The 22,733-nt window shown below is 42.3% G+C and overlaps 1 protein-coding gene across 1 annotated transcript in view; it reads left to right on the forward strand.

Annotated features, from left to right (window-relative positions):
* Window positions 1-22,733, forward strand: part of MOXD1 (monooxygenase DBH like 1) — a 93,094-nt gene that overhangs the window by 61,218 nt on the left and 9,143 nt on the right. The window contains exons 9-10 of the mRNA XM_034765640.1: window positions 3,144-3,203; window positions 12,324-12,466. Of these exons, the coding sequence (XP_034621531.1) occupies window positions 3,144-3,203; window positions 12,324-12,466 (203 nt within the window). The remainder of the gene's footprint in view (window positions 1-3,143; window positions 3,204-12,323; window positions 12,467-22,733) is intronic.

Below are 22,733 nucleotides of genomic sequence, written 5' to 3' on the forward strand. Positions count from 1 at the left end.
TTAACAACAAACCATTGACAATTATTCTTTGAATAGGGCTTTTTAACCAGTTGTGCACCCACCATATAATAAATTCATGTAATAATTTCACATTTCCCTAGTTTGTTTAAGAGACTGTCATGTGGGACTGTATCAAAAGTCTTACTAAAATCAAGATATATCATGTCCACTGCTTCCCCCTTATCCACTAGGCCAAAGAAGGAAATTAGGTTAGTTTGGCATGCTTTGTTCTTGACAAATCCATTTTGGCTATTCCTTGTCACCTTATTATAATCTAGGAACTCATAAATTGTTTGTTTAATAATTTGTACCAATATCTCTCCAAGTATCAGAGTTAGACTGACTGGTCTATAATTCCCTGGGTTACCTTTGTTCCCCACTTTAAAGATAGGTACTATCTTTGCCCTTCTCTAGTTTTCACTTATGCTCCAGTTCTCCATGATAATTGTTAATGGTTCTGAGATTGCTTCAGCTAGTTCCTTAAGTACCCTAAGAAGAATTTCATCAGGTCCTGCAAACTTGAATACATCTAACTCATCTAAATATTCTTTAACCTGTTCTTTCCCTATTTTGACTTGCATTCCTTCCCCCTTACTGTTAATATTAATTGTGATAAGTATCTGGTCATATTAACATTTTAGTGAAGATTGAAGCAAAATAGGCATTTAACATCTCAGCTTTTTTTGTGTCATCAATTATTAACTCTTTTTCCCCACTAAGAGAAGACGTAGACTTTCCTTCATCTTTCTCTTGCTCCTAATGTATTGAAAGAACCTCTTCTTATTGGCTTTTACTTCTCTTGTTAGGTGTATAACTCATTTTGTGCCTTAGCCTTTCTGATTTTGTTCCTACATACTTGTGCTGTTCTTTTGTACTCCTTCTTAGCAATTTGTCCATCTTTCCACTTTTTGTAGCATTTCTTTCTGATTTTCAGGTCATTAAAGAGCTCCTGATGGAGCCATATTGGCCTCTTACTATTCTTTCTGTCTTTTCTTCACATCAGGATAGCTTGCAGTTATTGCCTCTTTGAGAAACTGTCAGCTTTCCTGAACTCCTTTTTCCCTTAGATTTTCTTCCCATGAGACCTTACCTACAGTTCTCTTGAGTTTGTTAAAGTCATCTTTTTTGAAGTCAGTTGTCCTTGTTCTGCTACTCTCACTCTTTCCTTTCCTTAGAACCATGAAATCTATAATTTCCTGATCACTTTCACCCAAATTGCCTTCCACCTTCATGTTTGCTACCAATTCCTCCTTGTTGGTCAGAATCAAGTCTAAAATGGCTGTCCTCCTTGTTACTTCCTCCACTTTCTGGAATACAAAGTTCTCCCCAATACATTCCCAAGAATTTATTGGAAATATTGTGTTTTGCCCTATTACTTTTCCAGCAGATGTCTGGGTAGTTAAAGTCCCCCATTACTACCAGGTCTTGTGTTTTGGATATTTCTGTTGTTTGTTCTAGAAATGCCTCATCCACCTCCTGTTCCTGATTTGATGGTCTATAGCAAATCCCTACCATGACGTCACCCCTATTTTTTACCCTTTACTCAGAGACTCTCTACTAGTTTGCCTCCCACCTCCTTCTTGACCTTGTTCTTAGGTATATATATCTTCTTCAAAGAGTCAGAGTTTAGTTAGGATGATGACTGCTTATAGAACCAATAAGTCCACTTTATCCATTTCACAACTAATTACATAATTTAATTACAAAGCTGTAAAGGTGTACACACTATCAGAATGACATAGGCAGAGGTGGATTCAGACCTTCTGGTAGGTAATCTCCTGACCATTTCAAGAGAAATTAAATCAGCAGATAAGGGCTAAATAACTCAGCTATCCATATGCAAATAAACATTAAAATCCCCAGAACTGGTGTGCTCTGAAATTCCCCAAAGTATCATATTTCTAGTTCTATCCTGTTCTCTACATCCACTTACAGGAAAAGTTGTAGGCTTTTGTTGTTGTTGTTGTTGTTTTGTTTTTTAAATCGCTAAGGCCAGAAGAGGAATTTTCTAAATCCATGATTCTATTACCCAACCCTTTCAGTTTCCTCTCCTTTTTTTGGGGGGAGGGGTTATTGGTGGCTAACAAAATACACCTTTTTTAAGTAGCAGGCCTATAGCACTGAATTCTTCAGATCTTAGGACTACTTTGTGAGGGGCAGTGGCTGCAGACACTCTGGCACCATCTTCTTTAAGGGATAAAAAATATTCCTCAGAAAAAGTAGGTTTCCCTCTTTTTAGTAATCATTTAACAACTCAGTCAATGAATAAACAAGCATGTGAGAGCCCTGAACTCCTCTAATTAAAGGTTAGACAAGAATTTCCCACAAGGCTAATACAAGTGTGTCCAGTCAGTACTTCTGCACCTCTCATAAGTCCGGTGTTATAATTTCTGATCCATATTGCTTTGCATAGGGACATGTAGACTGCATTTGATTTTGTATAGAAGATTAGTTATTCTGTGAGCTACTGCTTTTTATTATTTAAAAACAAGGTAGAGCAATTTAGTTGTCATGAAAATGAAGAATTAATTGAACATACTAACGACAGAAAATGTGCAATCTTTTCCAAATAAATCTGTCAATTCATTTCAATCATTAGCTCACCACACCTCCTGCCATACCAAGCTCAGGATTCTCTTGAGGTGAGACTGCCAATCATGGCAAACAATATGGTGCTTTTATGATAGGGAAAATCTTTTCCTTATTCACACGGGTAGTCCCATTGAAATTGGTGAGAGGATTTACCACAAACAAAATATCCATACTCATAGATTGTAAGGAATTTGTAACAAGAACCACATCTTCCTATGTGTGAGGGCCTTGGTCGTGACTGGAGCTTTTGGGTGCTACTGCAGGACAAATAATGGATTAGATTCTCAGCTGGTGTAAATTGACATACCTTCATTTAAGTCAATGGCGCTACACTAATTTACACCCGCTAAGGATAATGAATAATGAATTAACTAAGCTACCAAAGTTTTAGTCTGGGCTAATGTACTTATCCTCTGCTCCTTCAAAAATTCAAATCCCTGGATTCCAGTGTTCTGACCATTATTTGTTAAACTTTTGCAATAGTAAATCATCATCTGAACCAAATGTTATTAAACTTCATAACTGTGAACTTCTTATATTTTGTGTTTCAGGGGGATAATTTAATCACGGAATGTCGCTACAGCACTGTAGATCGAATACGTATGACATGGGTAAGGAAACTTTCAAATGGGTTGACACCGAAGGCATATTTATTTGAAATAAATACATAAGTGATATGTTCTCATTTGGAAGCAAAAATAATTTGATATTATGAAGAGTAAAGCATTATTAACTGATAGGCTACTTATGGATTTATGCAGAAATTACTATATATCATTTAACGTTCTCTAATTGTAACTGTATAGCATGCAAGTAAGGCACCAGTCTTCCCTTTGGAAGTTTGATCTTTCATGAGACAATGCTTGTTCTGGCTCTTTTTTATTCCTCATTAAAATAAGAAACAATTAATGCTTTTATTAAATCTATTCCCAGGCAAAACATCCATATATCAGCACAACTGGATGATATTTACATCAATTTGTCTCCTCCATATAATACAAAAGTGGGAAATTTTGGGGGGTTGGCATAATATTTTATTACTAGGTTAAGCAGTAAATATAGAATCAAAATATGCAATCCTAACTACCAAGTCTATTTAGTGCTTGAAAATATGTGAGCTCTCAACTGCCTAATTAATGTGAGTCAAATTCTGGAATCCTTACTTAGTCTGTCCTCAGACAAAAAACCCATTGATTTCATCTGGATGTTTTGCCTAATAAAAAGACTGAATAGGGACTCCAAAGCCAGTGTCTGACTCATAGTAATTAGACAATTAAATGTGTATGTATGTTTAGGCACTACATAGTCTTGGTAGTTAGACTGTTGTATTTTGAGTCTGTGTTTACTGCTCAACCTAATCATAAAGAATCATCCTAGGCTCAAATATGCACTATATGGAGGGGAGTGAAAGCATGCAAATACCAGCCAAGGATCTAATTCTGCAAAGACTCATGCATATGATTAATTTTACACATTGTAAATAATCCTATTGACCTATGCACCTGAGTAAGTCTTTGCAGGATTGAGGTCCAAATGTGGCCAATGCATGTAAAAGTGGGGAGCACCACCTAGGCAACCTTTTCCTGCAGAGCCTGTGGAAATCCTACATGAGACTACTGTGTAGATGGGAGGGGGATGGATTTTTGAGACATGTTGGGTCATGGAGGTTGAGCTCAAAGAGCAGCTACTCCAGAGGGCATGCTGCCTTCCAAATCCAAAAGATTTTCCAGCAGTGAAGGTCTCCCTGTGCTTTGTGAGTCTCATCAGAGGAGGGTCCCAGAACACAGCGTGGCAGGGAAATCATTGGCAAGATGAAGGATGTGTGGGGCCTGGAGTTGTGCCAGAGGGGCTTAAGATCTTCAGCATTAGGACTGAAACTACTCACAGATTCTCTGATCTTTTCTGCTCTGTACCAACCTCTGATCTTTTCTGCTCTGGCACTGGCCCCTCCCCCCGAGGATAAAGTAAGTCAGAAATTCCTAGAGTTGAAACCTGAGGAGCTGCATGTCTGTGTGTAGAGCAGGATAATTAGGAACCTAGTTAGGGCACTCTAGACAGTTCATAGGTATTAGGCTATTGAATTATGGTTTACCGTTACAAGTGAAATATGTATATTTCAGGAGACAGATAAGTAAACAAAAAATGAGAATTGCATCTTTTACAAAGATGTCTTTAATTTTTGATGCATTGTCTATATCTTAGTTAGAGCCATATATCTACCATCCAAGCTTAGAAAACTTTAACAGTAGTAATGAGTCACTCTGTTACCTATTCCTTGGTTATGCACTCTTAACTCAGAAGGTGTTTAATAATTAAACTGTGCTCTCTGGTACTAAAATACCTTTTGTGGTGAGAAAAGATATCATTAGACTGAATACTGCAATTTTATTTTACATTCTGTTCTTCCACCCTATTATGTCACAGAGCAAGATAGTAATAATTCATACCTGGAGCTATATGAAATGTAATGCCAGTATGGAATTACACAACTTGAATTTGTTTTAGCAAAACATGGCTTAAGGCTTTAAGATTAGGAAAAACAAAAAAATGTCAAATGGAAAAATTACCAAACCATTGTTAATCTTTGTACAGAATTGAATCTGTCAGTATCTTGTTGTTGTTTATCAGTTGTAGGCAACCAATCAGGGTTAAATTATTCAATAGGACATATTTTTAGGTTTGCCTTCATGTACCAGTTTTAGGACCAGTTCCTGTTTATCTCAGTCCCAGGTGTACTTTCACTGAAGTCTGGATACTCTTTTAAGTCTTTTCCATCTCTAGTGTCTGTGATTCCGTGAAATCAGTGGGAGTGCTTGCAAGCAGCATTTGACATTTAGTTATTCCAAGTAGCTTTTGCTTGTTGCTGAGTTCAATTCCAGTATTGATAGGGATTTCCAGTGTGACCTTCAGCAAGTCATTTGAAGTTAGATTGCGGTGTTCCTTACATGGCTGCATAGTGGGGTGGGAGGGAATAAGGCACACCCTGCCGTCCCTTGAATGGACAGGGTGAGGGCTGATCAGAATTGCAGTGAATGAACTTAGGATGCACAGAGGCTAGTATCAAGATGGTCCCTGCAGTAGATCTTGGCAGAAAAAGTACAGGAGGAAGGTAGATAGAACCGGGGCTTTGCCCCCTCTTATACATTGGACAGAAGATCTGGCTGGCCAGGCTATAGGGGAGTATTTTGCAGCCATTAAAGATGTGTTGCTTGTTTGGTTTTGTACTCCTCCTGAGAAGAAAATAAAAAATTAAAAAAAAAAAAATTAAAGGGGTAACACATTATTATTGTGCTCCCGGCTGCCACTTCATTGCAACTGAGACTGAATGCCTTCTGGTGGTCCCCCTGTGTGGTGCAGTTCTGTACTGTCCCAAGCCAAAGCTGGGGATAAATGCCACACTTGAGTTACTGATCTCTCTGTATCTCAATTCTGTCTGTGTCTGAAAATGGGGATAATACAACTGCCCTACCTCGCAGTGGTGTTTTAAGGATAGATCTTCAAATACTTGGGAGGTGCTCAGATACTACTGTAAGGGGGACCATATATATATATAGAGAGAGAGACTCTCGACCATTCTTTTCAAATGTAGTAAAGTCTTTTAGAATGGAAGTACTCTTGGGTCTTTTATAATTTTAAGTTAGTGGTTGGATATGACAGTGCCACATGGGAGCACTTGCAGTTTGGAGCAAATTCATTTTGGAGTAAACCTAAACTAAGTGCTGGCAACTTCCATGTAAGTCTCTGGGCCAAACTCTATAATGCAAAAGGTTACAGAAATAGTCTTCTTCGTCTTTGCCTTCTCCCATCAATCAGGGTCAGCAGCTCTTGTTCTTTGCCTCTAAGTGCTCTGGTTGAGTGCCTCTTCCAAGCAGACACCAGCCTTCTTCATGTCCTACTTCAGCATCTCAAACCACTTTTCTTCTAGGTCTTCCTTGTGGTCTTTGTCCTGTGACTACTATAGCTCTTGTACTCTCTGGCCAACATATCCCACATTTCATTGTCTCATGTGACTCAACCATCTCAGTCGATACTCCCTCTTCTTTTCCAAAAGGGTGACTTCCTGCATCCTGGCTCATACTGTTTCAGTAAGTAGCCTATCAGCTCTCATCTTACACAGTGTCCATCTGCACATTCTCATTTCAGCAGTGTAAAGTAGGTGTTCTTCTCTCTTCCTTGTTGGCCAGCGTTCTGACCCATACGCCATAGCTGGCTTAATCATGATCTTACACACATGGCTTTTAGTTTGTGTCATATTCTTATCGCAGAGAATTCCCATCAATTCCCTCCATTTACATCAAGTGTTCTTCATGCAGCTCCCAACATCTACATCCACATTCCCATCATGGCTCAACAATGAACCAAGGTATTTAATTGTATATTGCTAATGCTGTTGCAAGCATCGCAAGGCATTTTAAAAAGGGTTAAAAATATAAATATAAAATAAAAAATTCCTTTGCAGGTTGCAAAAAGGCAAAAAAAAAAAAAAAAAAAAAGGCAAAAAACAAGTTAACTCAACACTTCAGCTAGCTCAGTCTAAAAATAAAACGCTGGCCCCGGTCCAAGGTCATGGCAAAAAGTCTGCAGCTCCATTCATATCTTATCCAACCCTAGCCAGCCATAAAAAACCAACAAACTAAGCTAAGCAAAACTGCAAAAACAAGCAAAACAGAAAAAGCCAACAACAAAAAAAAATTTGCATCCCTAAAGTCGGTGTGTTTTAAAAAAACTAAAAAGGCCACAAAAAGCCAGTTTAAACTAGCACGAAAAGCACAAAAAGCAAAGGTCCCTAAACAAAACACCCCCCCAAAAGCCCCAAAACTTAAAAACACCCTCCCAAAAACCAAAGCAAGTAAAAAATCCACAGCAAATCCTAAAGAACCTGTGCACAAAACAAAAACTCCCATCCACCCCTCCCCCTCTTACATTACACCCAGGCTTGGCCAGCCTCGGTTAGTGCGGGTGTAAGTATAAAAGTGGGTTAGGGCTTGGGGCACTAACTCTTTCTTCCTTCCTCTAAATAACGGAAAAAAACGCAGCACTCTCCACTGTTATTTTATTATTTTATTAATAAAGCTTGAAAACTTAAACACTTGGTGTGCTCCGTCATCTCCTCCCCTAGAAATCCTGTGGCCTCAGCCTAATTACCTAACGCCCCAAGCAAATTGGTAACATAAATCTGTCATAACAGCTTTTAACTTTTTTACCAACTAATTTTATTATCTTCTCGTTGTGCTTCTTAATGAAGCATCACACGGATTCTATCTTTTATCAACTGATTCAGAAGCCATTTTCTTCTAATGCAGCCTCTTATAGTTCTAGATTCTTTTCTAATTCATATTTATCTTAATGGTGCAATATAATGTTATTGGCGAAAAGCATGCTCCATGGAGCATCTCCCCTAGTCTCCCGCATCAAGATGTGAGACAGAGGCCCTTTGGTTCCAGCTGGCAAAGGGTTCCCTATTCTGTGTTAGCAACTCCTATCAAGGTTGACAAACTCACTACACCTACTGCTGTCATAGTATCTATCCGTAGAGTAAGATCTTAAATGAAAGCCAGGATCATGCTGGCCATTAATGTAATTGTGGAATGCACATATTGATCATATTTAAAAAGTTATGTCTACATACTGAATATATCCTTATATTTTGTATCAAGTTGATATTCCCCAGCAGAGTTGAGAAACTGATAAACATCTCTGGTCTGGCAGGAAATCAATCTGTCTGTTGAACTGCAAATTGAGCATTGTTTCATTCACAATCACCAACCTGAGCTACATGCAGATTTAACAAGAAGAGAACAGTAGGGGGGAACGACTTGTTTGGGGGTGCACTTCAAAGGTTTACTGGGACTATAACCTGGGGACATGGATAACACCCTGTCATCCTACACTTAAGGAATTAGTTGGGCAGCACAATTATATTCATGAAAATGGGATCCCAAGTTGATCTGTTGGAAATAATGGAAGGAAAACACGGTTACCCCTCTGATGCTTTAGACAAGGAATTTAACCTGTCAAAGTTAAGTTTAGCCTCTAAAATGCATATTATACTTTTTCTTTTGTTTTATATCTACTCATTTCTGTTTCCATTATCGTTACTCACTATCTCTTACATCTTAATCTTTGATGATAAACTTATGATTGTTTCACTATAATTATATCTCCATGCTGTGGTGGTATAAAAGATATGATCCTGAGTTGTATCAATGAAACTGTGTGTGTACTGTTTCCTCAAGAATAGCAGACCTGCTAATTACTGTGAGTGTTCAGTGACAGGGGCTGGACACTAGTGGGGTACACTTCAGAGGAGCTCAGGGACTGGAATACACTAAGTGTAAAACTGCAAGGCAAAGTAAGGACTGGCAGAGCCCTGTTGAGATTGTATGTGTGAGTAAAAGACTGGGGATTGGAGATTGTGTGTGTGAGTAAAAGACTGGGGATGTCAGGGAGCTGACACTTAATTTAGCACCAGCAAGCCTCTCTCTAGCTGAGGCAGTGGAGGTAACATGATGATTCAGTCTTGGGCACCCCGAGAAAGTGTCACATGGTGTCCATAGGTCCATCAGCCCTCACAGAGAGCACCGATCACAACATGTAATTCGTGTTGTTCTAGCCAGTCCTTCAGTCACCTGCTGGTGAGGCTGTTAGTGGCACTGGACACCTGATCGGCAAAGTGCACCGCAACCCAGAATCCCTGAGCAATCCGCCAGCCTCAGCCTCCCAAGTAGCTGGGATTACAGGTGTGCCACCGCTCCCAACCCCAAGATGTCCATTACAGACACAGAGGAAAGGGCTTAAGGCTGATCCTTGATATAGACTTACCCTCACTGTAGCCACAGCTGCATCCTAACAGGTCCATGATCATCTGAAAATATATCTGTAGCAGACTATGTGACTGTAGGCACCAACATAACAATTCTTTAGGCACTCTGTCCTAACCCTTCACTAAATCCACAAACACTAAGTGCAATTCTCTGCATTTCTCCCTGTTCTTCTGCAATATTTGGGCTGCAAACACTGCATCCATTGCTGGCCTTCCTGGTATAAACCCAAATTGGTTGTCGCTTATATGAGCTCGAGCTCCTCACAAACTATTTTCTCGATAATTCCTTCCATCCATTTCATCATATGACTCATTAATTTGATTGGGCTGTAGTTACTACATTCTTGCACATCTCTTTTATGCTTGAAAAAAGAGACTGATGTGCTCTTCTTCCACTCATTGGACATTTTTCTGATACTGAGAATTAAGTTGAAAAAATTCATCATCATAACCACTTCTTCATGGCCTAATACTTTAAAATGCCTCTGTTGGTACACAGTCTAATCCCACTGCCCTCCTGCATTTCATCATCTTTAGTGCTGTCTGCATCGCCACCATGATGATAGGTTTTGTGAGGTTTTTGCGCATACTGGCCTCAACAGTTTCTTCACGTTCTCTTCATTGAGTAGTTTCTCATAAAACTGCTGCCCAACTCCTAATGATTTCACTGTCTTCAACCAGTACTCTTCCATTTTCATCTTTGACACACTTCTACAGCTCCCAAGTCTTCTATGTTTCTTTGCCTAATCTTGGCTAATCTATATATTCCCTTTCCCCTTCCTTTGTTATAGAAGTCCTGTGTCTTGCATGTGAGGCTTTAAATGCTTGATGCTTAGCTTCTGCAACCATTCTTTTTACTGTTTTCTTGTATCCCTCATAACTTTGTTCCATTCTGACTTTCTGCCATTGCTTAATTCTTTCCTTCTTCTTTGCTGCCTCCTGCACATCACTAGACCACCACCACCATCACCACGTCCCCTTGCCATACAATTTCCCTCTTTTTGTTTGGCCACAAGCAGCTTGTGCACTTTCTGTGATATCTTTGGCTATTTCCCCCAACACCTTATTAGTATAATTGTGGTAGGTTTGGTCATAGTCCAATCTCTGTGGAAACTCATCCTTAATTTTCAGACTAACTTCCCATCCATAAGCCTCCATCAGTTTATCCTTTGTTCCTCAACTCATATTTTGTCCCCCACTAATCTTTTCACCCAGAGGTCCATTACAAGCTCCTCAATTTGCTCTCCCAGGATCACTTTACAGTCTCTCATGTTTTTTTAAATCTCTTCTTCTTGTCAGGATGTAATCGATCTGGGACCTGCTGGCACCAAGCTTGTATGTAATTAAGTGCCCCTTCCTCTTTACAAAGTATATATTGGCAATCATAGGTGCTGACTCTGTGGCTGCTCCAGGACTGGAGCACGCATGGGGAAAAAATGGTAGGTGCTGAGCACCCACTGGTAGCCCCCCTATCAACCTCCCCCTCCATCTCCCAGCGCCTCCCTCCCGCCGGTGGGCCCCACCAATAAGCACCTTCCCCTCTCTTCCTGCACCTCCCTTCCACCACGATCAGCTGTTTCGTGGCATGCAGGAGACTCTGGGGGGGAGAGGGCATGGGCGAGGATGTGGCGCACTTGGGGGAGGGCGCGGAATGGGGCAGGAAGAGGTGGGGTGTGGGCGGGAAGAGGTGGAGCAGGGTTGGGGATTTGGGGGAAGGGGTGGAGTTGGGGTGGGGCCTAGGGCAGAGCCTGGGGTTGAGCACCCCCAAGGACATTGGAGAGTTGGTGCCTGTGTTGACAACAATCAGGCTGTGGGCTCTGGCTACCTTTTAATATATCCTCTCCAGCTTCAGTTCTGGTTCCAAAGCCTCATCCTCCATGACAATTGTAGCCGTCACTGCATTCTCCCACATGTTCATTCAGATCCGCTCCAATAATCAAGTACTCAGCTTATGGTACTTCACTTATCACTTGATCTAGCACTACCTGGAATTCTTCCTTCTCTGAATTGTTCAACCAACTTGTGGTACATATCCTCATATAACATTAAATATTTGTTCTCTGCTCACTGCTATTCTAACTTTCATCAGCAGGTCACTCTTCTTTAGAATGTCTAGGTACCTTATCCTGTAATATTTCTGCTACCATTATCCCCACTCCATTCCTCTTAGCTACTGATTCATGATATACTATCTTGTAACCCTCACTGATATTCATGGATTTCAACCGCTTCCATTTTGTCTCCTGTATTCAGGCAATATGCACTCTCTATTTCAACATCTTGATTACTTCTCTTGATTTCCCGGTTACAGAAATAGTATGGGAAGGAAAAGGAAGCAAGTGCTATGCTATAACTGTAGTTCCACTGACTTGGCATTCAATGGTTGAGTATAACAAGTGTGACCTACATGTCAGTGAGCCAGAAGTGGTCTACAATGGGAAAAGCAACTAATGGGCGGGTGTTACAATAAAATACCCACAGCTGCACTTGAATCATCCCCATTGCCAACTGCTTCTTCCTGGTGCAGCGGGGTTCACAGCACCCCAGTGTGAATTTACCCTACCTCACTTTGGAAAATAGTGTCAAAACAAGAGTTCATGAAAGACTACAAAGGTGTAAAATAGCAGGAAGGTTATTCCGACTTCACTGTCAGTAACATACTGATAGCTGCTTTTGCTGACATTTATTTTTATACCCGATAAGAGTAATGAGTGGGCTTTTAATGTATTTTGTTACAAAAGGATTACTGACTTTTGTTCCTTGATAACTGAATATGCAGAATAACCTTGCCATATTGGTCCATTTTTTCTTTTCTCATATACAGTTCACTAGCTAACATATTAATTATCATCACTGTCTTTTTCTGAGAAATCATAAACTTATATTGCTAAAACATCTTCATCTTCAGGGGGGTCTGAGCACCAGAAATGAAATGTGCCTGTCTTACCTACTGTACTACCCGAGAATCAATCTTACCCGATGTGCAAGTATTCCAGACATAATGGAGCAACTCCAGTTTATTGGAGTGAAGGAAATATATAGACCAGTCAGGTAAGTAGGGGAAATATAACAGGGTGTGCACCTTGTATTCATTCATTAATTCATTTTTGTCTGTAGGATTATTGCACACACACATCATATGATTTTTTAACCCCTTGTAATAACATAGTATGTTGTCTCATCTAGCATCACTGGCACTACTTGAATTAAACACAAGAAATGCTAGTAAGTGTTTCCAGCATCTGATGTCTCATAATTGTTGCACTTCTTCTAAGGTATGTTTACAGTAAAAAAAATGACACATTGCTGACCATGCTTGTCAGTCATGAGGCACCTCCTCCACTGGTATTGAAAAAGGTTCGATGGGTAGTATAGACAGAACAAAATCATTTTCACTGTCATTACAAAAAGCCTAATGGAACCATGTTACACTTAATTTAATGGTAAGATCAGTTATCACTATCAGGTAAAATGTTTTCAACACTAGCTGAGAAGGGGTTGAGGGTCACCTTTTGCTGACAAACATTAAAACACAGGTCATTTTCACAGTGTTTAGGGGCCCTAGTGTTAGGCATTGGGGATCTGATTGTCCTCTTATCAAATCAGAAGACAAGTTAAACTGAAGTCAGTTGAGTTACAGAGGAGAATCAGGCCCTAGAACTGCTGGTGGCATCCAAAAGCTAAGAACAATGTGGAAATAATGACAAGAAAGGGTGATGATAGAAAAGGTAATAAGGTAGAAAGGGTGGTACATAGCAGGGGACAAAATGGAGATGGAAAGAGATGTGGAAAGAAGGTAGAGACTCAGGAGGGCAGGACAGTAGCAAGTACACCTCTACCCCGATATAACGCGTCCCGATATAACACAAATTCGGATATAAAGCAGTGCTCCGGGGTGGGGGGGGAGCTGCGCACTCCGGCGGATCAAAGCAAGTTCGATATAACGGGGTTTCACCTATAACGCGGTAAGTTTTTTGGCTCCCGAGGACAGCATTATATCGGGGTAGAGGTGTAGTAAGAGGAAGTGCAGGGGAAGTAGTGATGAAAAGTGTAGAGAAAAAGAGATCAGAGACAGCAGGAAGAGAATGAAACAAAATAGCACACAGGAGAGGTAGAAACAAAAAAAGCAACATTTTTTTTTATCCCAGTAGAGAAAGTGCCTCTTGAGATAGACAGCCAAGTGGCACTGTCTCTAGAACAGCCCACTCAGGTATTAGGAAGTTTAGGAGCAAAAGGAGGAAACCAATCAAGTGACGTAAGACAAAATATTGCTTCCAAGAATCTTGCCTTTTGTCACTGGTGTGTATTGTTCTTCTTCAAACCATTTCTGAAATGAAACTTGCTTGGGTGTGCACTGCATATACTGTGCCTTGATTTACCAAAATGCACACTTAGAGTTGCAAAGCAAAAATGTTCGTAGGGAAAAAATAGAGATTAAAAAAAAAGGAAAAGGTTATTTTTGACAAGTTGCCAATAACGTTTTCCCTAAGAAACAATTTGTTACTGTTATGCTGTTATGTACACCACCACATTGAAGCTGCTGGAAGTAGTAGCTGCCTTCAGTTCAGGCTAAATAAGGGAACAACTAAATGCCCCTTTGTTTAGTGACATTTGAAACAATGGAAAATCATCACCCAAGATCTAGACCGCATGCAAACCTGGGCAGTGGCTGAACCATGCAGTGCAGGGAGTTAAGACGAGGAAACAGCAAGAACAACCACTGGGAATATAGTCCTGAGACAAAGCCTAGAGAGAGAGCTTTTTGGCTGAAAGAGGCTTGTAACAGTGAGCAAAGAAACTGTTTCTTGATGTTTGATTCCTACTGTGTTCAGGGAAACAGGCCTCTGCATATATTCTTTGTAAATAAACAAGGATTGAACCAAAGAAATACCTGACATGAACTGAAATCAGTCTCTCCTCCTAACAGAAACAACCTGCAAGGCCCTAAATATTGGCTACCTGCTCAGGTCAAAATGGGTAACCTTGTTTTATTGTGGGTTCTAACCACTTTGGTGCTCTACAGATATTCAACATACCCTCATAAAAGTGTCACCCTTTTAGCAACTAAAGATCTCTGTCAAACATCCTGACATTCCACGGAATACTCAGCTGGAATGTGGGTGTGGGGTAAACCACCTGACCCATGAATTTGCAGTGGGTGTGGCACTCATAAGATTAAATGATGTATTGTGGATTGGCCATTAAGATGGCAGGGCCCTTACTGGCTTCACTATGACTGTATCAGAGAAAGCAAAAGTTTCACAACATATTGTTAGTTTTGGGAAGAAATTCTCTATAAACAGCCTTTCATCATCATGACTAAGCTTCTACATTACTTTTAAACTGAAATAAAAATAGCTATTTTTAAAAATCCCATTGGACCGGACTCCTACAGCTTTTGATTTCAATGGGACAACTTGCAAGATAAAGCATTGTTCTCTAGGAGTAAGGTAGAATTGAGCTTCCAGAAATTAAAGTTATAATATGTTTTCCAGCACAATACAACATTTAGGTTTTGGTAATTAAAGGAAGAGGGAAGGAAGGTTCCTAGAAATACTATGAATAGATTTTTTTTAAAAATTAATAAACCGGTTTTTTAACATTTAAATGTTCCTTGTGGTGTTGTGAATCCGAAAAGCAAAATTGAAGGTCAGAAATTGAAAGTGATTACAAACCAAAAGTGAAAATGATCCAGTCTAGTTACATTGCCCAAGTTGAGTGAACTATAGAAAAGTAAACAAATAATGAAATGGTGAAAAGTAAATTACCATTATTAAAAAATAGTTCCAATAACCTAAGATACAGGTAAGGATTTTAAAATATGATTAATAACCTAACAGTCAAGTATCAGAGGGGTAGCCGTGTTAGTCTGGATCTGTAAAAAGCAACAAAGAGTCCTGTGGCACCTTATAGACTAACAAAAAAAGATAACGAGGTTAGTTCAATCAGGGAGGGTGAGGCCCTCTTCTAGCAGTTGAGGTGTAAACACCAAGGGAGGAGAAACTGCTTTTGTAGTTGGCTAGCCATTCACAGTCTTTGTTTAATCCTGAGTTGATGGTGTCAAATTTGCAAATGAACTGAAGCTCAGCAGTTTCTCCTTGAAGTCTGGTCCTGAAGTTTTTTTGCTGCAGGATGACTACCTTAAAATCTGCTATTGTGTGGCCAGGAAGGTTGAAGTGTTCTCCTACAGGTTTTTGTATATTGCCATTCCTAATATCTGCCTTGTGTCCATTTATCTTTTACATAGGGACTGTCTAGTTTGGCCGATGTACATAGCAGAGGGGCATTGCTGGCACATGATGGCATACATAACATTGGTGGATGTGCAGGTGAATGAACCGGTGATGTTGTAGCTGATCTGGTTAGGTCCTGTGATGGTGTCGCTGGTGTAGATATGTGGGCAAAGTTGGCATCGAGGTTTGTTGCATGGATTGGTTCCTGAGTTAGAGTTGTTATGGTGCGTCGCATGGTTGCTGGTGAGAATATGCTTAAGGTTGGCGGGTTGTCTGTGGGCGAGGACTGGCCTGCCTCTCAAGGTCTGTGAAAGTGAGGGATCATTGTCCAGGATGGGTTGTAGATCACTGATCATGCGTTGGAGAGGTTTAAGCTGAGGACTGTAGGTGATGGCCAGTGGAGTTCTGTTGGTTTGTTTCTTGGGCTTGTCTTGCAGCAGGAGGCTTTTGGGTATATGTCTGGCTCTGTTGATTTGTTTCCTTATTTCCTCATGCGGGTATCGTAGTTTTGAGAATGCTTGGTGAAGATCTTGTAGGTGTTGGTCTCTGTCTGAGGGGTTGGAGCAGATGCGGTTGTACCTCAGTGCTTGGCTGTAGACGATGGATCGTGTGGTTAGTCCAGGATGGAAGCTGGAGGCATGAAGGTAGGCATAGCAGTCGGTGGGGTTTCGGTATGGTGTTAGGGTGGTGGTAATGTGACCGTCACTTATTTGTACTGTGGTGTCTAGGAAGTGGACCTCCCATGTAGATTGGTCCAGGCTGAGGTTGATGGTGAGGTGGAAGCTGTTGAAATCGAGGTGGAATTCTTCTAGAGTCTCCTTTCCATGGGTCCATATGATGAAGATGTCATCAATGTAACGTAGGTAGAGATGGGGTGTGAGTGGACGAGAGCTGAGGAAGCGTTGTTCCAGGTCAGCCATAAAAATGTTGGCATATTGTGGGGCCATGCGGGTGCCCATAGCGGTGCCACTGGTCTGGAGGTATGTATTGTCACCAAATTTGAAATAATTTTGTGTAAGGATAAAGTCACAGAGCTCAGCAACCAGTTGTGCTGTGTCATCATCAGGGATACTGTTCCTGAAAGCTTGTATTCCATTTGTGTGTGGGATATTTGTGTAGAGAGCCTCCACATCCATGGTGGCTAGGATGGTGTTTTCTGGGAGGTCACCAATGCATTGTAGTTTTCTCAGGAAATCAGTGGTGTCACAGAGGTAGCTGGGAGTGCTGGTGGCGCAGGATCTGAGTCCACATATCCGGATAGTCCTTCAGTGAGAGTGCCAATTCCAGAGATGATGGGGCGTCCAGGATTTCCAGGTTTGTGGATCTTGGGATAGATAGATAGATAGATAGTAAATAGAATAACCCCTGTCGGGGCTCTAAGGGTGGTTGATTTGTTCCTGTGTTAGTGTAGGGAGTGTCCTGAGTAGGTGGTGCAGTTTCTTAGTATATTCCTTTGTGGTATCTGAGGAAAATGTATTCCTTTGTGGTATCTGAGGAAAATGGCCTGTAGAATTTGGTATTGGAGAATGTCCTTTTAACTTTACATTTTAAAATTTGTTATCTCAGCATATATAAAGTATCCAGTAAACGCTCACAAAGGCTTTTAAGACTATTGTTCCAGAGAGCTTTGATGTACAAAATCACTGATTCCAGTTCTAAACTCTGTCAGATGCACAGGAATAAGAAGAACCTCACAGTACAATACCTGCTGCTGCTCTTATGCTGTCAGTATTCACAATCTCCCTTGACAGCTAAACAAACACATTTTCTAATTTAGTGCTAGCACAACCAGCTTTCTGATCTCATGAACAAAATATTCTAATAAATGAAGTGTTATCTTGAGTGTTCATTCATAATCACTGTTCTTAACAAGAAAATGCGCATTTGGCCTGAGGAAAGAAAGATGTTTTGAATGGAGTAAGTAGGCAGACTGTCTGCCTGAGATGGAACAGTCATTAAAAGAAGAGATTATTAATGCTCCTAGTATTCATGACCTAATCTACAGTTCTTATTGCATTAAGAATTGCCAGCCTAAGAGTATGTGGCCTGATGCTGATCTCACTTAAACCCGTATTACACTAGTATAACTCCATTGACTTGGTTAAGTTACTAGTGAAGCTGAGATCAGAATCAAGCCTCTGATGGATCAGATTAGAACTCTTTGTCCCTAATGTGGTGTAAATCAGGAGGGCTTCCAGTGAAATCAGCTGTTACACTGTTGTAAAACAGGTGTGAGAGCAGAATCACACCCTTCCATCTATGGCAGTGGGGTGCAAGTATGGTAGAGGAGGCAGTACAGTATTGATAACAAATGGGATATAGCTTTATTGTAGAAGGCGCAGGTCTGATTAAAATATTTTAAACAGATGAAATCATGCCTTCATCCAAAGAACTAATAGGATTTAAATCTGTGTTAAATAAAGTTTAATCACAATCAGTTCTCCACTAACAAAATTCAGATTTCTGTTTAAAAGTATACCATACACCATATATGACTTTCCATCCCCCTCATTCTGTTTCAGCACCAGGGATCGTATCCCTTTAAAGAAGGCTAAAGTTATAGAAAATGTTTTTCTTATGACTACTTCCTAGTTCCTTATACCCTGTCTCTCTCTTCCTTCGAAGAGTCACAGAAGATCCAGTTTGACTGGGCCAAATTTTCTATCCTACTCTATCCCTTTGCATATCTCAGACTGTGCATAGAGGACAGAATCAGGCCCTTCTCTCCTGTTGGGGATCCCCCTGGCATGGGAGAGTCCTCAAAGGGCATAGAGCCAGTGTAGCAAACTTCTGTGCCATCCTTTCCCACAGTCCTTGGAGCAGAGTGCGTGCTGGGGGTCTTCTTGGAACATATCAGGAGCAGGGCCGGCTCCAGGCACCAGGAAGCAGGTGCCTGGGGCGGCCAATAGAAAGGGGCGGCACTCCATCCGTTATTGGGGCGGCATGTTCCCGTCGTCGTCGTCGGCACTTCAGCGGCAGCTAAATCAATCCACTTTAGTCTGCGGCGGGAGCTCGGCGGCAGGTCCTTCACTCTCTGTCTTCCTCTTCAGCGGCACTTCGGCAGCAGCTCAATGGGGTTTTTCTTTTTCTTCTTTTTTTTTTTTGCCACTTGGGGCACCAAAAAAGCTGGAGCCGGCCCTGATCAGGTGCAAGAAGGGAAAAGTGTCTAGAACACATGATGCTCTGAGTGTCCTCATTTGGGCCCTTTGGCACATGTTAGATCAGCCCCCATGCAGCTCCAGCTTCCTCTGAGGCTGGGACTAGGATGAAAATCAGGGAGCTGTAACTAGCTTTTTGACTGCACACACCCTCTTCTCTGTGCCAAGTGTCTGCTCCATGCAGCAGAAAATGTGACCAATTGTCTTTTGAGAAATTAGAGTGGAAAGATTTGCACTGGATTCGTTTTCTCCTTTTTTTCGGTTTGCAGTTATTTTATCTAGAAGCTGTGGTGATTTTCTTTTTGTTTTTTACTTTAGAAAAATTCCTTCCCTTTACCAAAGCCTGATGGGGCAGATCCTCAACTGCTATAAACTGTCATAGCTCTATTGAAGTCAATGGAGCTATGAGAATTTACATTATCTGAGGATCTGTTCCCACATGTCTACAGGTAACATAATACAGTGGTGCAGTAGCACTTCTATAGTTAAAATCGTATCATGACGTCTGTTTAAAAGTTGACCTTTCTAAATCCTCTAAAATCCACATTCTTAGTCAGATTCCTTTGAAATTTGGTGTGCCTGAGGAGGATGCAGAGTAGGATTAATGACCCAAATTAGGGGTCAAAGCTAGGGAACTGCAGAGATAAACATCTGAAGAAACAGCCATTCTTCAAAAAGTTTCTAGGTATCTTTTGTTGCCTAGAGCTAGAGATAAAACTGTTGATGTGACGCGGGTCAACATAGTCTCAATCTGTCGAGTTTAACCAATGTAGTGCATGGCGCCCACTAAATCTTTGGGGGACCCAAATTGAGAATGGTATTTAAGAAAACATACATTTTTGTAGTGTGCATGTCAATGGCAGATTTAGAGTTAGTGGGGCCCTATGTGCAGCTTCACTTTAGCCCCTCTTCCCCCTCGGGACCCAGCCAAGTAAAAGAACATTCTCTCTTATCTCCCCTGTGTTTTTCATTCTTTTTTTCTTCATCCTCCTCCTATATTATAAGTAATGGGGAGTAAATGAAAATTAAAGTGAGGTACCTTGATTGGGGCAGGGGGGTGGGGTGCAGGAGGGGGTGCGGGGGTCAGGCTCTGGGCTGGGGCAGGGGGTTGGGGTGCGGGAGGGGGTCAGGGGGGCGGTGCTTACCTGGGGCGACGCGGCTCCCAAAGTGACTGGCACACACACCCGTCTGGCAGCGGCTCCTAGGTGGGAGGGGACAGGGGGTCTCGGCATGCTGCTGCCCTCAGGTGCCGCCCCCACAGCTTCCATTGGTCACAGTTCCCAGCCAATGGGAGCTGTGGAATCGGTGCTTGGGGCAGGGGCCGCATGTGGAGACACCCTCCCCACCCAGGGGCCGCAGGGACATGCCGGCCACTTCTGGGAGTGGCACAGAGGGAGGGAGGCAGAGTGAGCAGGGAGCCACCTTAGCTCTGCTGCTGGCACGTCTCTGCATGCCCCTTGGGGGAAGGGGGGCAGTGTGTCTCTGTGTGCTGCCTGTGGTAGGGGCAGTGTGCGGAGCCATCTCCCCCCCACCAGGGCATGTAGAGATGTGCCAGCAGCTGGCCGCTTCCAGGAGTGGTGTGGGGCCACTGGCAATGGCATGCAGGCAGCCTGCTTGCCTGAGCCCTGTTGCGCTGCTGGCCAGGACTTGGGGGAAGGTTGTCAGATGAGATTTGCCCTGCATTTTGGGAGCCCCATGCCACCACACAGTTTGTTTAATGATAAATCTATTTCTGGTGCATGTGCCAAATACAGAAAAATGGCTGGAGGGTTTTCATTTTGTTCTAGAGCAAGGAGAACACCGTGACATGGCTGATTTGGGGTACGGCGGTGATCTCTGTTGGCATAATGTTTTGCCTACTCTCCAGCATCTAACCCGGGGTGGACAAATTTTTTGGGCCAAGGGCCACATCTGGGTGGGGAAATTGTATGCAAGGCCGGGGCAGGGGGTTGGGGTGTGGGAGGGAGTGCGGGGTATGGGAGGGGTGCGGTGTGCAGGTAGGGGCTCAGGGCAAGGGATTGGCGTGCAGGAGGGGAGGGGGCTCAGGGCAGGGGGTTGGGGTGCACGAGGGGTGAGGCAGGGGGCTCAGGGCAGGGGGTTGGGGTGCAGGAAGGGGCGGGGTATACAAGGTGGCTCAGGGCAGGGAGTTGGGGTGCAGGCAGAGTACGAGGTGCAGGCAGGGGCTTAGGGCAGGGAGTTGGGGGACGGGGTTCAGGAGGGGTCTGCAGGGATGTGGTGTTGGCCGCTTCTGAGAGCGGCGCGGGGCCCACGGCGGGCAATCCCCCGGACCGGATCCAAAGCCCTGAGGTGCTGGATCCGGCCCGTGGGCTGCAGTTTGCCCACTACTGATCTAACCAGTGATTTAAGAGGTTGTTATCTGATGGACATTGTGGTTATTCGCTTGGGTGGAAAAGTTCCGGGCCTTATTCCTGGTGTATATTTCATACAATGTCTGAAAGCAGGATTGGGCCACATCAATTTGTGCCCAGGAGCTGATACTTTTCTCTGAATTGGCTAAGCATCTAAATATTGACTACAGTAACAATGTGAAAGCTATTAATGTGTTTCGGAAGAACATTAATTGGGAAATTGGAGAGTTCATGGTTGACCAGAAAATGTGCCCTGTATGGCTTAGAAACACTTCAAGTTCTGACACCTCTCTGTTTCTCGGAGATGGGGTACAACAGGGCTCAGAGCATCTTTCTCTCAGACATAAAACTGTCAGTAATTTGGAACAGAAACCTGTCTGGGATTTCTCTCCCTAGCTCTGCCACAAACTCCATCTTCCAAACATTCTGAAACACAATTGGCAACACCACGCCACTGTAACATCATTGTCCTTCCCTCCAGGCACAGTATGTGAGTCAGGTTATAGGAGTGGGAGGGAAGTGACAGCAATGGGAAATGTTTGTATACTAGGGATTGAAGACTTCAGGAAAATGTATTCCCTGCTTGTAGTGGGGAGGTCCTAGGTACAGTAGTAGGGAGTGGCCAGGTTAGAGGTGGTAGGCAGTGACCGAGCCAAGGCATGGCTGGAGAGGCGTGTTGAAGCAGTGCTGATTGGGCACAGTTGGTGTGTGTGTGTGTGGGGGGGGGTGTGACTTTGTGTGCAAAGTACAGGACATGATATGTACAACTGCCTAAATGACTACTAACTCCTACCAACAACATATCTTTTCCTGTTCAGAAACCTAGGAAATTCAATGTCAAAAAACCTACTTTATCGCAGATTTAAGATTGCTTGGTGGTATGTCGTCCCCTTGCAGGACACTGAGTTCAGCAAAACTCAAACTTCTGAAAACCAGGAAATGTACAGACCAGATGTCCAGTACAACCTTAACTCTGCATCTTTCAGCAGTGCCCCAATATGCTCCATTAATACACACATCCCTTTACTCTGCCAACCTCACAGTTACTTAAATGTACAAGCTCTTCACCTCCTTTTACAACCCATTCACTCTCACTCACAGAATTCCATCTAATACTACTAAAAGACAAAAATAAAAAGGTGCCTATGCCATGTTCCCTCTGTTCCCCTGGAGCTGGCATTAGCCAATGGGAATTATTTGCATACACACTAGGTGCAGTCAGAGTGTTAGGTATACCCACACTAAATGGTGGAGACAGTAGTTGGACCTGCTTGGTAAAGGTGTGTTTTTGATATGAGGACATGTGTGAATTACTCTGAGTAGTGTGACAGAGCTGTGATTATGCTGTGAGGAGATCTGTGATTTGCACCTGCTTGTGTGTGAGGAAAGGGAAGAGATGTGTTTGTACCTTCAGGATGCATTATTTTTATGCAGAATTGTGTAGGCTACATCAGTAAGAGAGAATAGGGCTTCTGTTACAAAGGATATTGTCAGCATTGAGGTGGAATACGAGAGCATCCTAATGCTTTAATGATGGTTAAATGAAAGGTTGAGATGG

The sequence above is a fragment of the Trachemys scripta genome, chromosome 3, assembly GCF_013100865.1.
Source record: "Trachemys scripta elegans isolate TJP31775 chromosome 3, CAS_Tse_1.0, whole genome shotgun sequence".
NCBI classification, from domain to species: domain Eukaryota; kingdom Metazoa; phylum Chordata; order Testudines; family Emydidae; genus Trachemys; species Trachemys scripta.